Source organism: Carassius gibelio, chromosome A23 (assembly GCF_023724105.1).
Source record: "Carassius gibelio isolate Cgi1373 ecotype wild population from Czech Republic chromosome A23, carGib1.2-hapl.c, whole genome shotgun sequence".
Classification (NCBI taxonomy): Eukaryota; Metazoa; Chordata; class Actinopteri; order Cypriniformes; family Cyprinidae; genus Carassius; species Carassius gibelio.
The window spans coordinates 25,932,399-25,947,875 of record NC_068393.1 but is presented as its reverse complement, the minus strand read 5'-3'; the positions used below and the strand labels follow the sequence as shown (position 1 = coordinate 25,947,875).

At 36.6% G+C, this 15,477-nt stretch overlaps 1 protein-coding gene and 1 long non-coding RNA gene across 2 annotated transcripts in view; one reads left to right on the top strand and one right to left on the bottom strand.

Annotated features, from left to right (window-relative positions):
• LOC127944356 (cytochrome P450 2J4-like) overlaps nucleotides 1-3,758 on the top strand; it is a 19,737-nt gene extending 15,979 nt beyond the window's left edge. Inside the window, exon 9 of the mRNA XM_052540232.1 lies at nucleotides 3,744-3,758. Coding sequence (XP_052396192.1) covers nucleotides 3,744-3,758 — 15 coding nt within the window. The remainder of the gene's footprint in view (nucleotides 1-3,743) is intronic.
• A 1,336-nt stretch (nucleotides 3,759-5,094) lies between these two features.
• On the bottom strand, nucleotides 5,095-10,463 carry LOC127944269 (uncharacterized). Its single transcript, XR_008150317.1, has 2 exons — nucleotides 9,615-10,463; nucleotides 5,095-7,484 (listed from the first exon to the last, which is right to left on the bottom strand). It is a non-coding gene; the product is annotated as an uncharacterized LOC127944269 (long non-coding RNA).
• Between the last annotated feature and the right edge of the window lie 5,014 nt (nucleotides 10,464-15,477).

Sequence of the window (15,477 nt, the reverse complement as noted above, 5' to 3'; positions counted from 1 at the left end):
GATGACACCTAATGAATTTAATACATTTTTTTATAGTAGTCCTTTAATATTAGTTTTCATTCTAATATTTATGTATGCATTTATTTAAATATAATGATTCTGTCATCATTTACTCATTCTGATGTTGTTATAAATTTGATTGGTAAAGCAAAGAAGATGTTTATCAGAATGTTCAATCTGCTTTTTTTCTATAAAGTGATATTGCATTCTTTCCACTTTCACTTTATGGGCAAAAACAGCTTTGAGATTCTGCCTGTAACATCTACTTTTGTGTTCCTCCCAAGAAGGGATTCGTACAGGTTTACAAAAAGTAATGAGAGTAAATAATGACAGCTTTTACATGTATGGCTGAACTACTTCTTTAAAGGAAGAATAAAAATAAAATAATCAAGGTTATGACAAGGCACTGTGGTAATCAACATTATGCCAAGTGTCGTTGATCAAAAATCAAACAAATGGACTATTAAATAAAATAAAATAACAATAATAGTAGCCTTTAATGAAGAAATGCTGCTCATCAGGTTGCAGATGTTCAGTTCATCTAATAGGAATGAGGAATTGTCATGCTATTAAAATGTATTAGTGTGCTATGTTATCACATGACCACCTGACAAAGTTTGTTACATGTTCTCATCACATGCCCTTGCATGTTTAATTCAGCAAGCAGAGTCCAGTTAGAATGGCTGTTCTGCTTTTTTTTGGTCTAATTTTACGGAAATGTATTGTGACAATTTCCAGCATCATTAAATAATGAGTCAAGAAAGAGATGCTAGTTGACATATGCATAATGTAGATTTTGGAAATATACATATTTTTTTAAACATTTCCGTAGCCACTGAAGGGTGGTCTGCCAAAGCAGTTTCATTCATTGTGTGACAGATCACAATCTAATATCCATTATGCGACTGCATGTGTAATAACTGCTCTGCCTTTGCAATTTATTTGGTTGATGTATTCCCAATTTATAAAACAGATGCACAATAATTCAGCATTTGCACTGGAAATGATTAGGAACGTTAATAGCTTAATCAATTAAGCTTATCGACCATCGATGAATCAATTTCAGCACAAATGCGTTCAGTTATTATCCGGCAGCGGTCCAAAATACTGTCAGTATGGTTATCGGAAGATAGAGCATGCACTGGAGCCAGGGACACAATGCACTCATGATTGTTGAGGGGGCACATGGTGGTGGGGGGGCTCATGACACACAGCAGCCAGATAACACTGTATAACTGATATAGGTTTTATTTTATTTATTTTTTGTTTTTATTTAAAATATTTCCAAGCGTGTTAACTTGCCTATATCTATAATGTATAAGTAAATGCGTTTTTCACCTTTATAGATTATGTTATTTGATCAGTGGTGATGGGAAAAGTAGACTAATAGTGTAATCTGTTAACTACTTATAAAAACACAGACTTTTTACTTCAGTACCAGATATGGGTGTCATGCCATACAAAATATATATATATATATATATATATATATATATATATATATATATATATATATATATATATATATATATATATATATATATATATATATTTGTAAATGCACCTAAAGCTGTATAGTACATTGCTACACACTCACTCACTCACTCACACATACATACAGTCAGAGGCTCAAAATTATAGGGTTCACATCTGCACATAATGCCTTGATGCAATGATTTCTAGCCTAAATCCCAAAGGATGGCCAAGTTACCCATGGTGTCACATGCAACTGGTAAGTACCCTGCTGTGGCTTTTAGTTTAACGTTTTTAATGGCCACCATTACTCAACCATCAATTGTGAAAGTAATCCCTGCAAACCCATAAGGACAAGGTCTACATGACCTAAAATATTCACATTCCACAGTTCCATTTAGTTTTATCCTTTCATTCTCTGTCTGATTTACCAGCATAATGCGGTGAATATTGCTTTATAAGAAGTTTGGTCGCACTTGACATAGTTCTGGTTTGTCTCAAAGGAAACTCTTAATTAGAATAAAAGACAAGGCCACTGAACAATTCCTCTGACTGGTGCACAAACACATACACTTATTAATGCTTTGGCATCAGATCATTTGACACAAGTGCTTCTTTAATAATATCACTGTTCACTTATTCATTCATTTATTCATTTTATTTGTCACTATTTCTGCATCATAGATTTTTTTTTATTTTTTTTATTTTTTTATTTTTTATGATTTGAGTTTCTGCCTTTCTCTTGTAAATGGCTCACCCAGTCAAGGGATAAAAGTTAATGAACAAAACATCTTATTTCCAGAGCCCTTGGTAAGGGTGGCATGCCTTTAAAAGGCACCTCGGTGAGAGAATGAGAGAGTCACACATGCAGGGATTATGAAATGGAGGGATAATGAGGCCTACCATTACTGTAAAACTGAGAATGGTTACACCTCATAAAAACAGACAGAGCGCAAGAATGAGTGGGGACTTGATGAAAAAGAGAATGGAAGTGTGGGAGGGCAGAGGGCAGCCGGGGGAGATTAGTATCCATTATTTACTCGCCGCGTAGTCTTGATGGTAAAACCTCAGAAATCGGAGGTTTCTGAGTTTCATTACTAACAGTAGATTTTATTTCTATAACAGCCAGGTTCTGTTTGAAGTAGAAAATAACCTTTTTTTAATATGAAATTTGGTGCACACCATGTTTTTTTTTTTTTTTTTTTTTTTTTTCACAGTGAGACAAATTCAGGTATGGCCATCTAGTAAAGACAGCAATTGATGATGCAGGTGCCTAGGTGTGTGGTGTTCAGTTAAACATGTCTTGTGATATGCAACTAATATTATGTTAATTTGTCACTTTGCTTTGATTGTTATGACTGTAATTACTTTGAGTTTACACTGACAAATCAGCATTAATTCCCATTTTCTTCAGCCATGATAGACTTCAGTATTCTTTACATTGATACACGGGCTTGCCAGAGTGTTTGCGGTACCATTTCAGTTTTGCATGTCAGTGAATCAGAATGTGGTGCGATGGATGATAAAATGCAGAGTCAGTCAATCATGCCCAAAGTCTGTGTGAAGATGTATATCGCGCTGTCTTGCATAAAAGATCTTTGATGTCTGCCTTGGCTTTCACCCACATTCTCGATGGGTTCATATAACACTACCTGACAAGTAACAGTCATAAAGGATATATAAAAAAATTGCACATTGAGCACCCTGGGTAAACCGTGATGAATCTATCCGGACATGGATAGATTAATTGATTGATAGACACTGACACAGATAGACAGGGATAGATAAATCGATAGATAGACAGACAGACAGACAGACATGGATAGATGGACTGATCAATAGACACACAGATAGACGGGTAGATAGATGTACAAACAGATGAACAGATGAATGGATGGATGGATGATAGACCGACAGACAGACATGTATAGATGAACTGATTGATTGACACTGACACAGATGGACATGAATGGATGGATGGATGATAGACAGATAAACAGACAGACATGGATAGATGGATTGTTTAATAGATATGAGACGGATGGACGGGTGGATAGACATACAAACAGATAAAAAGATGGATGATAGACAGACATACATGGATAGATGGATTGATTAATAGACACTGAAACAGATAGACGGGTGGATAGACATACAAACATATGAAAAGATGGATGGATGGACGGATGGATGGATGCAGCAGATAGTGTTTCTGTGTTGTAGGGGAACTGATAATATTATGCGTGATGTGTGTCCTGTTGTGCTGGTAGCTAAAGGTGCAGTGAAGTTGTGGAGGAAATATGGGTAATTGTTCATCACTGGACTCCAGCTCTGTCACTGGCCTTCATAAATTTTTTTTTCAAGTGTTTGGAGTCTGCTGAGATGTAGCACTGGAGATATACACAGGTTCCTAGTACAAACATTCATATCACTAACAGCCTGCACACACAGAAAAGTCTGTCCTGAAGGTCTCTACATAAACCACATCCTTCTCTTCCTCCACCTCCAAACAAAATACCATTAGTGGGATTTGCCAGTGTCACTATCACAATTGCTTATACTTAGAATAGAATAGAATAGAATATACTTTATTGTCCCGTAGGGGAAATTTGTCATGGACTCAAAAATGCATAGTGCATAGAAGCAGCTGCCATTACAGAAATTAAAAAATACACATAAACACACCAAGTTATTGCACACTTCTTAGACCTATATTTTGCAAATCATACGAATCTAGTTAAAATTTTGATTTAAAATTTTGATGGAGACTGGTACAAAGGAAAATTTAAAGCGATTCAGCTTAGTTTTAGGTATTCTATATCTTCTGCCAGAAGGCAAGAGCTCAGGGTACTGTAAGGTCCAGGCACTCGGCCCAAGGAAGGTATCCGGTGCTGGATGAAGGCTTCCTGCGTGTTCTGTCTTTCAGCGCGTAAAGTTATTCAGTTTAGGTTAAGCTCAAATCTGACTCCATTTTATTATTTAATCTGACTCCATTTTCTTATCTAATCTGACTCCATTTTAGTATGACCTCGAATTTAGGTTGAAAGGCAAATTGGTTGTTTGTTGGTCTCTAATTATTATTGTTATTCTTCTGAGATTTGATTATTCTAATTTAACTCTTTACTTTATTTTACTCGTTCATTAGGAATCTATGTCGCTCAGGGTGCCCCACGACGGCCGTTCTTCTACGTGTGCCCCACGATCACAAACTCGCCAGTCTCAACAGTAGTCAGAGGTTTATGTCTAATCCATTTAGTCCCCCTCAGCTACCCATGTACAACTTAGTTAAAGCTCAAAACAATAATCAGCGGTTCTGCTAGCACTATCTGTCTAGCCCCCCCGACAGTCATATAACTTCGTACAACTTAATTAAAGCTGAGACAATAACCAGCGGTTATGACCAGTACTGTTACTAGCCCCCCATAGTTAATGCAACTGAGTACAACTTAACTAAAGTCAAGCGGTTTAGCCAGAAATCTAAAACCTCACCTGATGCGCCCCATGCTCCATCTAGTCTGAGTTTTAGTATGCACTTAACCCTGGACGCAGATTTGCGGAAACATAGCCTTCACTTAATCTCCTTGAGAAAATAGTTTCAGAGTCAGTCAGAGTAAATCAAATGTAACAATTTATTATCAGTCAGGTAAAGATTATGCCAATTACATAGCCAATTCATAGATATCAAATCAATACTAGACACCAAATTCTCAAAGATGAATCTAATAGTAAAAGATGCATACCTGACTCTTAGAAAAATACATAGTATGAAGTGTGTGGACACACTTCATGCTATGGGCTCATTCCAGCTACAGAAGGCCCTGATCCTTTTGCTGCAATCGTTTAAATACCTCACACAAACATCCCCCGAGATGAAGACAGAAACTAACAATTGGAATTTGCATTAGGTCAGGTCCCAGACCAGGGTAGTTTACACCTCAATGGGAACAGGAGGTAATTTACATGGAGGACCCTAGGAAGGGGCACTCCCTCCCATTACAGATATACAGAATATCTCTTAATTCTTAGGAAATGAATTATCTTTTAATCTACTTTTGTAAGACAGACACCATTGTACCAGTTGCACTGAGACAATTCAAATGACACCAAACATGACTGTAAATATCACTTGCATTAATATATACCATTATATTCTACTATTGACCATTCTGAGTGAGCTATGTGAAGGGAAGGAATGGAATGAGTAGGAACTGTTGCATATGTGAGAGAGGCATTTCCTGCATTTTCTCTCAGTGAGATGTGAGAACAGATGTCTGTATGTTAATGCACTGTGTGTCCTTAGTATATCTCAGAAGATCAAAGTGTCTGAAGTTTCTGTAATTCTTACAGTCCGCCCTTTGACCACATGACACGAATACAGATGATTCTCATAGGGGTCACTTGTCAGGCTCTTGTAGTCCTTGTGATGTAGTATTTGTTGTTGTAGAGGCCTTGAGAAAGGCCTTTGTGTACACCATTCTCAACAGGTGCATGTAGTTTGAATTCAGCAGGTGGATGAACAGGTTTAAGAGATTCACCTGTCTGGTTGGGAACAACCCATGTGCATAGTTCATTGAATCAGTCCAGGCCTTTTTAGCTTGACGTGTCTTTCCATCTTTAGTGCACCTTCCCTCTGTCTTTCTTGCCTCTTTTGATGAATCTTGTCACTTCCAACTGTGCAGATTTCTGGCCAGGCTCCAACAGGTGAAGGGTTCTCACTGGTTACACACTGCTTTGTGTGAGACACCTGAAAAGCATCTTAGTGGCCATCCAATGACTGAATTTTGATCATCTTAAAATTTCATCACCCATGGAGTAAAATAGAAAAGTCATAAGTTAACATAAGAAAAATAAAACAAAAAAGAAACCTGATGAATTCATGTTAGCCAGTGCAAGTGGTACATCTGATGTTAAAAGTCTTTCAAGGTCAAATATGGTAGAGTGGTCCAATGTACATTTTGGTATGAATGACTCAAAGGAAAATGCAGCAAGAGGTCAGTTTAACTTGAGCATTAATTTAGAGGTATGCATCAATAAACAAGTAATATAATGACAATAAGAATCATATTCAATCACAATTATGAAGGTATATATATAATAATCACACTGTTAATTCAGGAATCTTCTATTGCAAGCCACTTAAGAAGATGTAAGGTTAGAACATGATTAAAACATTTTCCTACAATGGAAATCCTAAATTCCTAACGTGTGTGTGTGTGTGTGTGTGTGTGTGAATGGTATCTGATATGAAGGCTAAGTCACAGTTGATTGTTTGGTAGAATTGTAAATTTTATAATTGACTGACAGAAATGAAGTGCAGGCACTTCACATTTAATCATTTTAATAATGCTTTTTGTCATTAGTGATGTGTTGGGAAACCAGGGGCCCTCTGGCTTCTCAACCACTCTAATAACAATCATAAAGATTCAATATTTTAAATTGTAAAGGCTTGTCTGCCTCTGTGTTCAAAATTTGTGCCATCAATCTGTGACTATTCATGCAAATGTGTGTTACAGTGTTGTTCCATGAGTTTGCAGACAGTTGCAAATAGTTATATGTTGTGTGTCTATTTTAGCATGGGATAAATTATATTGTCCTGTGTGTGTGAGGCTATGTGGTTCTGTCAGTGTGAAGATGGACAATAGATCTTTAGAGGAGTACCTCATTTGTAATCTAAGCCATCATTGTCTTCTGTGTGTAGTGTACAGACTGGATAGTCTAAATGAGGTGATGCAATGGATGAGGTGTGTGTTCTATGGTCATGTCTTGGAGATGAATGGAGTCTAATCTATAGCAATCTGTGTTGCAAAAATTTAGTTCCGGTTCTAATCCGGGAGGCCATGTAGATATTTGCGTGGTGATGTTCTACTGTGAGGTGTGAACGGCCCCTTCAAGTGTCTTCACATTCATCTCCCGCATTTCAGGTTATGTAACAATTCTTTTGTCCTGTCTTGGTGCAGATGGGACCAGACACTTTCCTGGTATCTGTCCTCCAAAGAATTGCAGTGGTCAACCTGTGACAGAAACAAATACAAAGAGAACCACAGTTAATTTTGAACTTTTCATCAGTTTAGTGTTCTGGCATGTGGAATTATTTTAACTACATTCATCCTCATGTATTGTAGTTTTAATTCCAGATGTCACATGAAATGGAGTTCGGTTGGTCAGATCTGAATCACTGCTCCTGTTTCAGTGCAGTCTGAGTGTGTAACACCTGATGCTGCTCTTGCAGTAGAGCCCTCACAGTCTGCTGTGTCATGAGCATTAGAGACCCCAGTCCAGCTTGGGACATTTTCTAGATTAGTTGGTGTTTTTATCACCCATGTCTTCAAGAATTCCAATGGACCCATGTCCATGGCTTTAGTTGCATTTGCTCTAATTACAGTCAGATCTGTGGGCAGAAATGTGTTCATCTATTTCGATGTTGTCTGTTTAACAAATGTTGTTTTATGGTGTTGTTCACACATTTAGATATCTGTGGCACATGAAGACCTCTTGTATTTTGGTATGACGTTTAGTATTTTTACACCCTCCTTTCATTATCTTTCAAGTCAATTTAAAAGATCGAATGGTGTTTTGTGGCTGCATTCGACTGTGGCTTTGTGTAAATAACAGTCATGCTCCAAACAAAGGCAAGGAAGTTTTACAATTGCGATGCAAATTTAGTCCTGTATTAACAGGGAGTCAGCATGAGAATGTGAGTATGAGGTGTGATCTGGCTCAAAATGCTTCCACACCAATGGCTTTTGTTAAGGGGGCCACACTATTGAAATGAAAATAAACCTCCTCCCTTTTTTGAGAACTGGGTAGCAGAACAATGAATTTTAATTTTAACGGTTAGCAAATTACATTCCTCCATGTAGTGCCATGCTTGGCGATTATAATATAATGTACATTATAAATTGATTTATAATATAATTATATTATATTAAAATAGTATATATTAGAATAATATTATTTCTGGTCTCTGGAGAGTCTTTGGAATAATTTAATTGTCAATTTTTCTGTCTTAGAGAAGACCTTGTAATTTGGCCATGCAGTCACAGTAGTACACATATGTACATTGTATGCACAATAACTAGTCCTTCTCAAAGCCAATGAGAGACTCTGAAGTTGTTAACATTTAATGCAAGCAAGCATATTTGGAGTACATGGTCAAATCACAACTTGTCAGAAATTTTCCATCTGCAATAAGGTCTAAGTTGACACAAATTGCATTCTCATGTCAATACATTTGAATATGAAAAGGTGCTGAGGAGCTGGGCAAGCTCAGGGCTGATGCAATACACAATCACTGTCTTTACGTCTCAAAGGTTTGCTTATTTAATGTAGTCTGTTTAAAGACTAAATGAAGGTCCACTAGGCATTTGGTTGGTATAAGTTGTGATATGTTTAATTGTGTGTTACTATTTGGCCATAAACACCTCCCATTCAACAGGGAGAGAAACATTCTGAGTGAGTGCTTTGATCCACTCTCAGAAACAAAGCCATTTGTTTTATATTATCATCTATTGTTTGACTGCAATCAAGAGGAGTTCTGCTCTGTAGTAGTAAGTCCTCAAAAGTTTATGTATCATTTTGGGCTCAATTAAGCTTTCTTGGAAGCTCTTTTATCTGTGTTGTGATTTTATCACTCTGTTTTTCCCAACTTCCATATCATATTCAAATGTATCAACTTAATTGATCTTCCTTTATCAAATAACAAGTTTTCCAATTGTTTATAATTTAGCATTTTTATTCTGTTTGCTCATTCTCCTTAAATTGTTGCTCATTTGTTGCAATTAAGCAAATAAAACAATATAGAACACAGTTAGTTGAGTAAAGCTTTAGGTTCTATTTTGAACTCTCCATTGCGTACCAGACAATAATTTGGATGATGGTATTCCAATTTTAAGTTTCATCTCTTGTTGCTTAGGCATGCAAAGAGATATTTCCACTTCAGAACAAGGGATTTCATTCCTCATCTACGCTGCGGCTATCATGTCCCTGACAAGTTTTTGGTTTCGTCTAATTCTCAAACCCACCGGATCCGGTCTCCGGTCTAACAACATGAGTATTCCGACTCATTCTAGATATGTGTATGTATGGGATGCGTCTGTCTTTCCCTCAATATTTCTAAAAGGCAAAAAAAAGAATTGACTTACCACAGCAGCTGGAGAAAGAGAAGGAGATGGTCAAACCTCTTGTTCGGTACAAATCCATATTGCACTGAAAGACGTCACTCGCCTTTTTAGCAGATCCCGTTACCAGTCACCACTTTGTAAGGAGATCACGTCGGGGTCACCAATTTGTAAGGTCCAGGCACTCGGCCCAAGGAAGGTATCCGGTGCTGGATGAAGGCTTCCTGCGTGTTCTGTCTTTCAGCGCGTAAAGTTATTCAGTTTAGGTTAAGCTCAAATCTGACTCCATTTTATTATTTAATCTGACTCCATTTTCTTATCTAATCTGACTCCATTTTAGTATGACCTCGAATTTAGGTTGAAAGGCAAATTGGTTGTTTGTTGGTCTCTAATTATTATTGTTATTCTTCTGAGATTTGATTATTCTAATTTAACTCTTTACTTTATTTTACTCGTTCATTAGGAATCTATGTCGCTCAGGGTGCCCCACGACGGCCGTTCTTCTACGTGTGCCCCACGATCACAAACTCGCCAGTCTCAACAGTAGTCAGAGGTTTATGTCTAATCCATTTAGTCCCCCTCAGCTACCCATGTACAACTTAGTTAAAGCTCAAAACAATAATCAGCGGTTCTGCTAGCACTATCTGTCTAGCCCCCCCGACAGTCATATAACTTCGTACAACTTAATTAAAGCTGAGACAATAACCAGCGGTTATGACCAGTACTGTTACTAGCCCCCCATAGTTAATGCAACTGAGTACAACTTAACTAAAGTCAAGCGGTTTAGCCAGAAATCTAAAACCTCACCTGATGCGCCCCATGCTCCATCTAGTCTGAGTTTTAGTATGCACTTAACCCTGGACGCAGATTTGCGGAAACATAGCCTTCACTTAATCTCCTTGAGAAAATAGTTTCAGAGTCAGTCAGAGTAAATCAAATGTAACAATTTATTATCAGTCAGGTAAAGATTATGCCAATTACATAGCCAATTCATAGATATCAAATCAATACTAGACACCAAATTCTCAAAGATGAATCTAATAGTAAAAGATGCATACCTGACTCTTAGAAAAATACATAGTATGAAGTGTGTGGACACACTTCATGCTATGGGCTCATTCCAGCTACAGAAGGCCCTGATCCTTTTGCTGCAATCGTTTAAATACCTCACACAAACATCCCCCGAGATGAAGACAGAAACTAACAATTGGAATTTGCATTAGGTCAGGTCCCAGACCAGGGTAGTTTACACCTCAATGGGAACAGGAGGTAATTTACATGGAGGACCCTAGGAAGGGGCACTCCCTCCCATTACAGATATACAGAATATCTCTTAATTCTTAGGAAATGAATTATCTTTTAATCTACTTTTGTAAGACAGACACCATTGTACCAGTTGCACTGAGACAATTCAAATGACACCAAACATGACTGTAAATATCACTTGCATTAATATATACCATTATATTCTACTATTGACCATTCTGAGTGAGCTATGTGAAGGGAAGGAATGGAATGAGTAGGAACTGTTGCATATGTGAGAGAGGCATTTCCTGCATTTTCTCTCAGTGAGATGTGAGAACAGATGTCTGTATGTTAATGCACTGTGTGTCCTTAGTATATCTCAGAAGATCAAAGTGTCTGAAGTTTCTGTAATTCTTACAGTACTTAGGGTCAGGTTAGCAACAAATCCTGGGATACAGAACACTTATATAAGCAACCCTAACCTGAATATCTTTAGACTTATTATATTATATATATATATATATATATATATATATATATATATATATATATATATATATATATATATATATATATATATATCAAATACATAGTCTTTTTTACCGCAATGTCATCAACAAACATATGGGCTCACTTCGGACAATGCACATCTGTTTGCAACAGGTAATTTGGCTCTGACATTTAGATGTGCCATCTCTCAAAGGCTGACATTAATCCAGATCTGTTCAATATGAAGAGAACGTCGCCTCATGACGCTGTTCCATCTCAGCATGATCACCGACAGCAAATCTCTTATGAAAAATCCAGCATATGAGTAGCTGTAAAGTTGCAAATGAAGACAAATGTTGTTTGTTTAATTTTGTCTTTTATTCGATCCAGTTGTTGTTTGTTGTCATTTGTGTTGCCTGCCCAAACTAAATACTAGTTAATTTTGATCTGAATGCAGAGCTACAACTGCACAACACATGGCTCTCAGCTGGCAACTCTGCAGTCAAATTTCATAAAGTTCATTTTGATATTATTTTGGATAATAATTAATTATTTTAGGGTATGTGACATCTGTATAGTTCTCTGAGAATAATTTATATAATTTGGCTATTTAAAATTAAATTGATAAAAATGACTGTAAAGACATAATATTAGTATATAAAAATGCACTAATTCCCCAACTGTTTTCAACATTGATAATATTAAGAAATATTAAATTATTAATACATATTTAAGCAACATTTTAGAATGATTTCTGTGTGATCATGTGACACTGAAGTCTGGAGTAATAATAGCTGCTGAAAATTCAGCTATAACTACAATAAGCAAGTTTGATTATTATATCAAGAATCTGTCTGCATAAAGGTGAATGGAGACACAAAAAACACATTATACTGTAATTTTGGCAGGCTGAGAATGAAGTGTTTGGTGATATGTTTCATACTTAGGGTTTCTGGACACCAGTAGAAAGCAAAATAGAGAAATAAATACAATATAAGTTGCCAAAAATAGAGAAATGGGGTTTCTCAGGACAGCAACAGTGTGCTGGCTCAGGCTTGCGGTTTACTTTGCAAGCTTCGCTCTATTCTCTGTCCTGTTATCACTGCAATCAACAGCTCTAACTCAGCCAAAGCCAGACAGAGCCATTCAATAACCCCACTCTTCATTTTCATTTAGAAATATGATAATGGTTTAATAGTGCCATCTGTTTCGTATTGCAGAGCTTCTGGTTCAAACAGTTTAAGTTCTGATGAACATCACAAGAGAGGAAAAACAGACTGTAGCTTAGATCATCAGAGCTGCATTTCTCCTCATTTTGTTCAGTCTTTTGAATTTACATTATATGAACTTGTATAACTTTAAATACAATTAAAGAACATATTGTTTTGGTTAGATGGCATTATGTTGTGATGGATTGTTAATGCATTCGTTCAAAAGTGTGCTTTCCATCTACTTTTTTTTTCTTACTCTAAGTGTAACAAATTATTATTTTTATTTTTTATTTTTTTTCGTCTCACATCATCATAAACCTCCACAGAGAACCCATTTGCACATTTTTTTTCCTTTGAATACTTTGAAACACAATTGTGCAATTATCTTTATTGTGTTTAATTGCATTGACCAATATTTTTGGGCAGGATATAAACTGTTTTATGAGTGGAGAAAAATACCAGGACCACACATGGTACACACACACACACACACACACACACACACACACACACACACACAGTGGAATGAGACTGTGTGCAAACCTTTTTTATCACTTTGGAATTCTCTGCTGCCAGTTGGAGATGAAAAATTTGTGACCTGTAAAAAATAAAATAGAAATATTTTGGGAGCAATAACATTTTTAACCCGGGGTGTGACTATGTGACTATGTGACTATAGTGACTCCAGAGTCCTTCTGCATTCTGCTGCTTTAATGGGATTATTCAAACAAGTCCTGTATAGCAGAGAAACCGGCTCTTGTTTTTCAAAGCTGACACTGGGTTTTGTGCTCATATGGGAAAACTGTTTGTTTAGTCACCAAATAAGTGCATCAGTCAAGTGGATCCCACACAAGACTTGAGCATCCGAACATAAATAAACAGAACCTTCCTCTAGAACTCCCAGGAAGAGGCCGGAGTTTAAAATGAATCATTTTTTTTTTTTTTTTTGTCTTTTATATTTATTTACCGTTCATTTATTTGTTTGTTTGATTTGCATACAATTGTGTTTCAAGGAGTTCAAAGGAAAATGTGTAAAAAGCTTAAAAAGGTTTATCTACTAGAAGCTTATGATCACAAGACAAAGAATGAATTATACCAAGAGTAAAAAAAAAAAAAAAAACAGAGTTGGCAAGTCCACTTTCATGCAATATTAACAAATAAATGCATTAACACTTCTATATTAATTCAAGTTTAATTCAAATGTTTTATTCCTATTTAAGTGTATATGTGTGTGTGTGTGTGTATGTAAGTGTATACTGTATATATATATATATATATATATATATATATATATATATATATATTCCTAGATAGTATTTAAAGGGGGGGTGAAATGCTATTTCATGCATACTGAGTTTTTTACACTGTTAAAGAGTTGGATTCCCATGCTAAACATGGAAAAAGTTTCAAAAATTAAGTTGTACATTTGAAGGAGTATTTTTGTTCCCAAAATACTCCTTCCGGTTTGTCACAAGTTTCGGAAAGTTTTTTTCGAGTATGGCTCTGTGTGACGTTAGATGGAGCGGAATTTCCTTATATGGGTGCTAAGGGCGCGTCTGCCGGAAGAGTGCGCGCTCCCGTATAGCGAGGCTGAGCAGCACAGACATTTCACTGATCAGAGCGAGAGCGTCGCGAAATGTCACAAAAGAAGTGTATTTTTGGTTGCCAGGGCAAGACAACCCTGCACAGATTACCAACAGAGAAACAGCATTAAGGGACCAGTGGATGGAGTTTATTTTTACAGAGCATCAACAGAGTTGTGCAAGTGTTTTTGTTTGTTCCCTGCATTCCGAAGATGCTTGTTCACAAGGCCCAGTTTCACGACGGATTTGCGTATCGTTTATTTCTTAAGGATGATGCAATCCCAAGGAAAAAGGGTCACAATCGTGTGTTGGAACTGCAGGCGGTGAGTAAAACTGCTTCAAATATCTCTGCCTTCTTGTTAGTGCGTCCGCCTCCCATGCCAGAGACCCGGGTTCGAGCCCAGCTCGGAGCGAGTCGTTGCTGTTGCTGCTCTCGTTCAGTTTCAGCCTCGGGATCTGATTCTGGATCATAAATAAACGGCTCCATACTACTCTATATGTACTCATGATTAACAGGATATTGAGTGAAAACGAGCATTTCACCCCCCTTTAAGTGACTTTTTTCCTTATTATGTGAGGCCTTTTTGTGGTTCCAAAATGCAATAAATGTTTTTTTTTTTTTTTTTGAGTTTAGTTAAATTTCGTAATTTTTTTAAAAATTAGTATTGTATCTAGTCTGTATTGAAAAGTTAGTTTTTTATTTGTACTAGTGCTGTCAAAATTAGCGCGTTAACGCATTCGATTAATTTGAAATATTTAACGCGTAAAAAAAAAATAACGCAATTAACGCGGTTGCAGTTTTTTTTATTTCCGGTTGTGGCCTATGTGTGTTCAACGTGCAAAGAAATATGGATAAAACCAAGGAAGGACTTTTAGACGGAAAGTTTCAGTATAAAACTCTGCCGGATTACTCTTCAGTCTACCACAAGAAACATTACTCTTCATTTTGTCTGCCACAAGAAACAGCAACATTAAAATCATGAACTCAAATGTCATTGTTTAAAAAAACAAAATAAAAAAAACAATGACTGTTGTAACAGTGCATAAATCAGACCTTTCTGTAACGCTAACGTTAATAAGCTTAAACGAAAATAACGAAATAATTGTGTAGCGGAGTATTTTTTGTACACAGTGCCGCGAACTGTCAATCACCCCTGTACGCGTGCATCACTGTCCTCCTCAGCTGCAGCAACTTGCGCTCTCTCTCTTCATCAAGCTTTAAAACAAAAAGGGGACAAAAAGATCATATTGTCTTTGTGCATAGGCTATAGATTAATTAGATAAATGAATATCTAAATTTGTGCCTTGCTGTCTACGGTATTTTTTTAGAACTTAGGAAAAAGATGCTGCATCCAATGA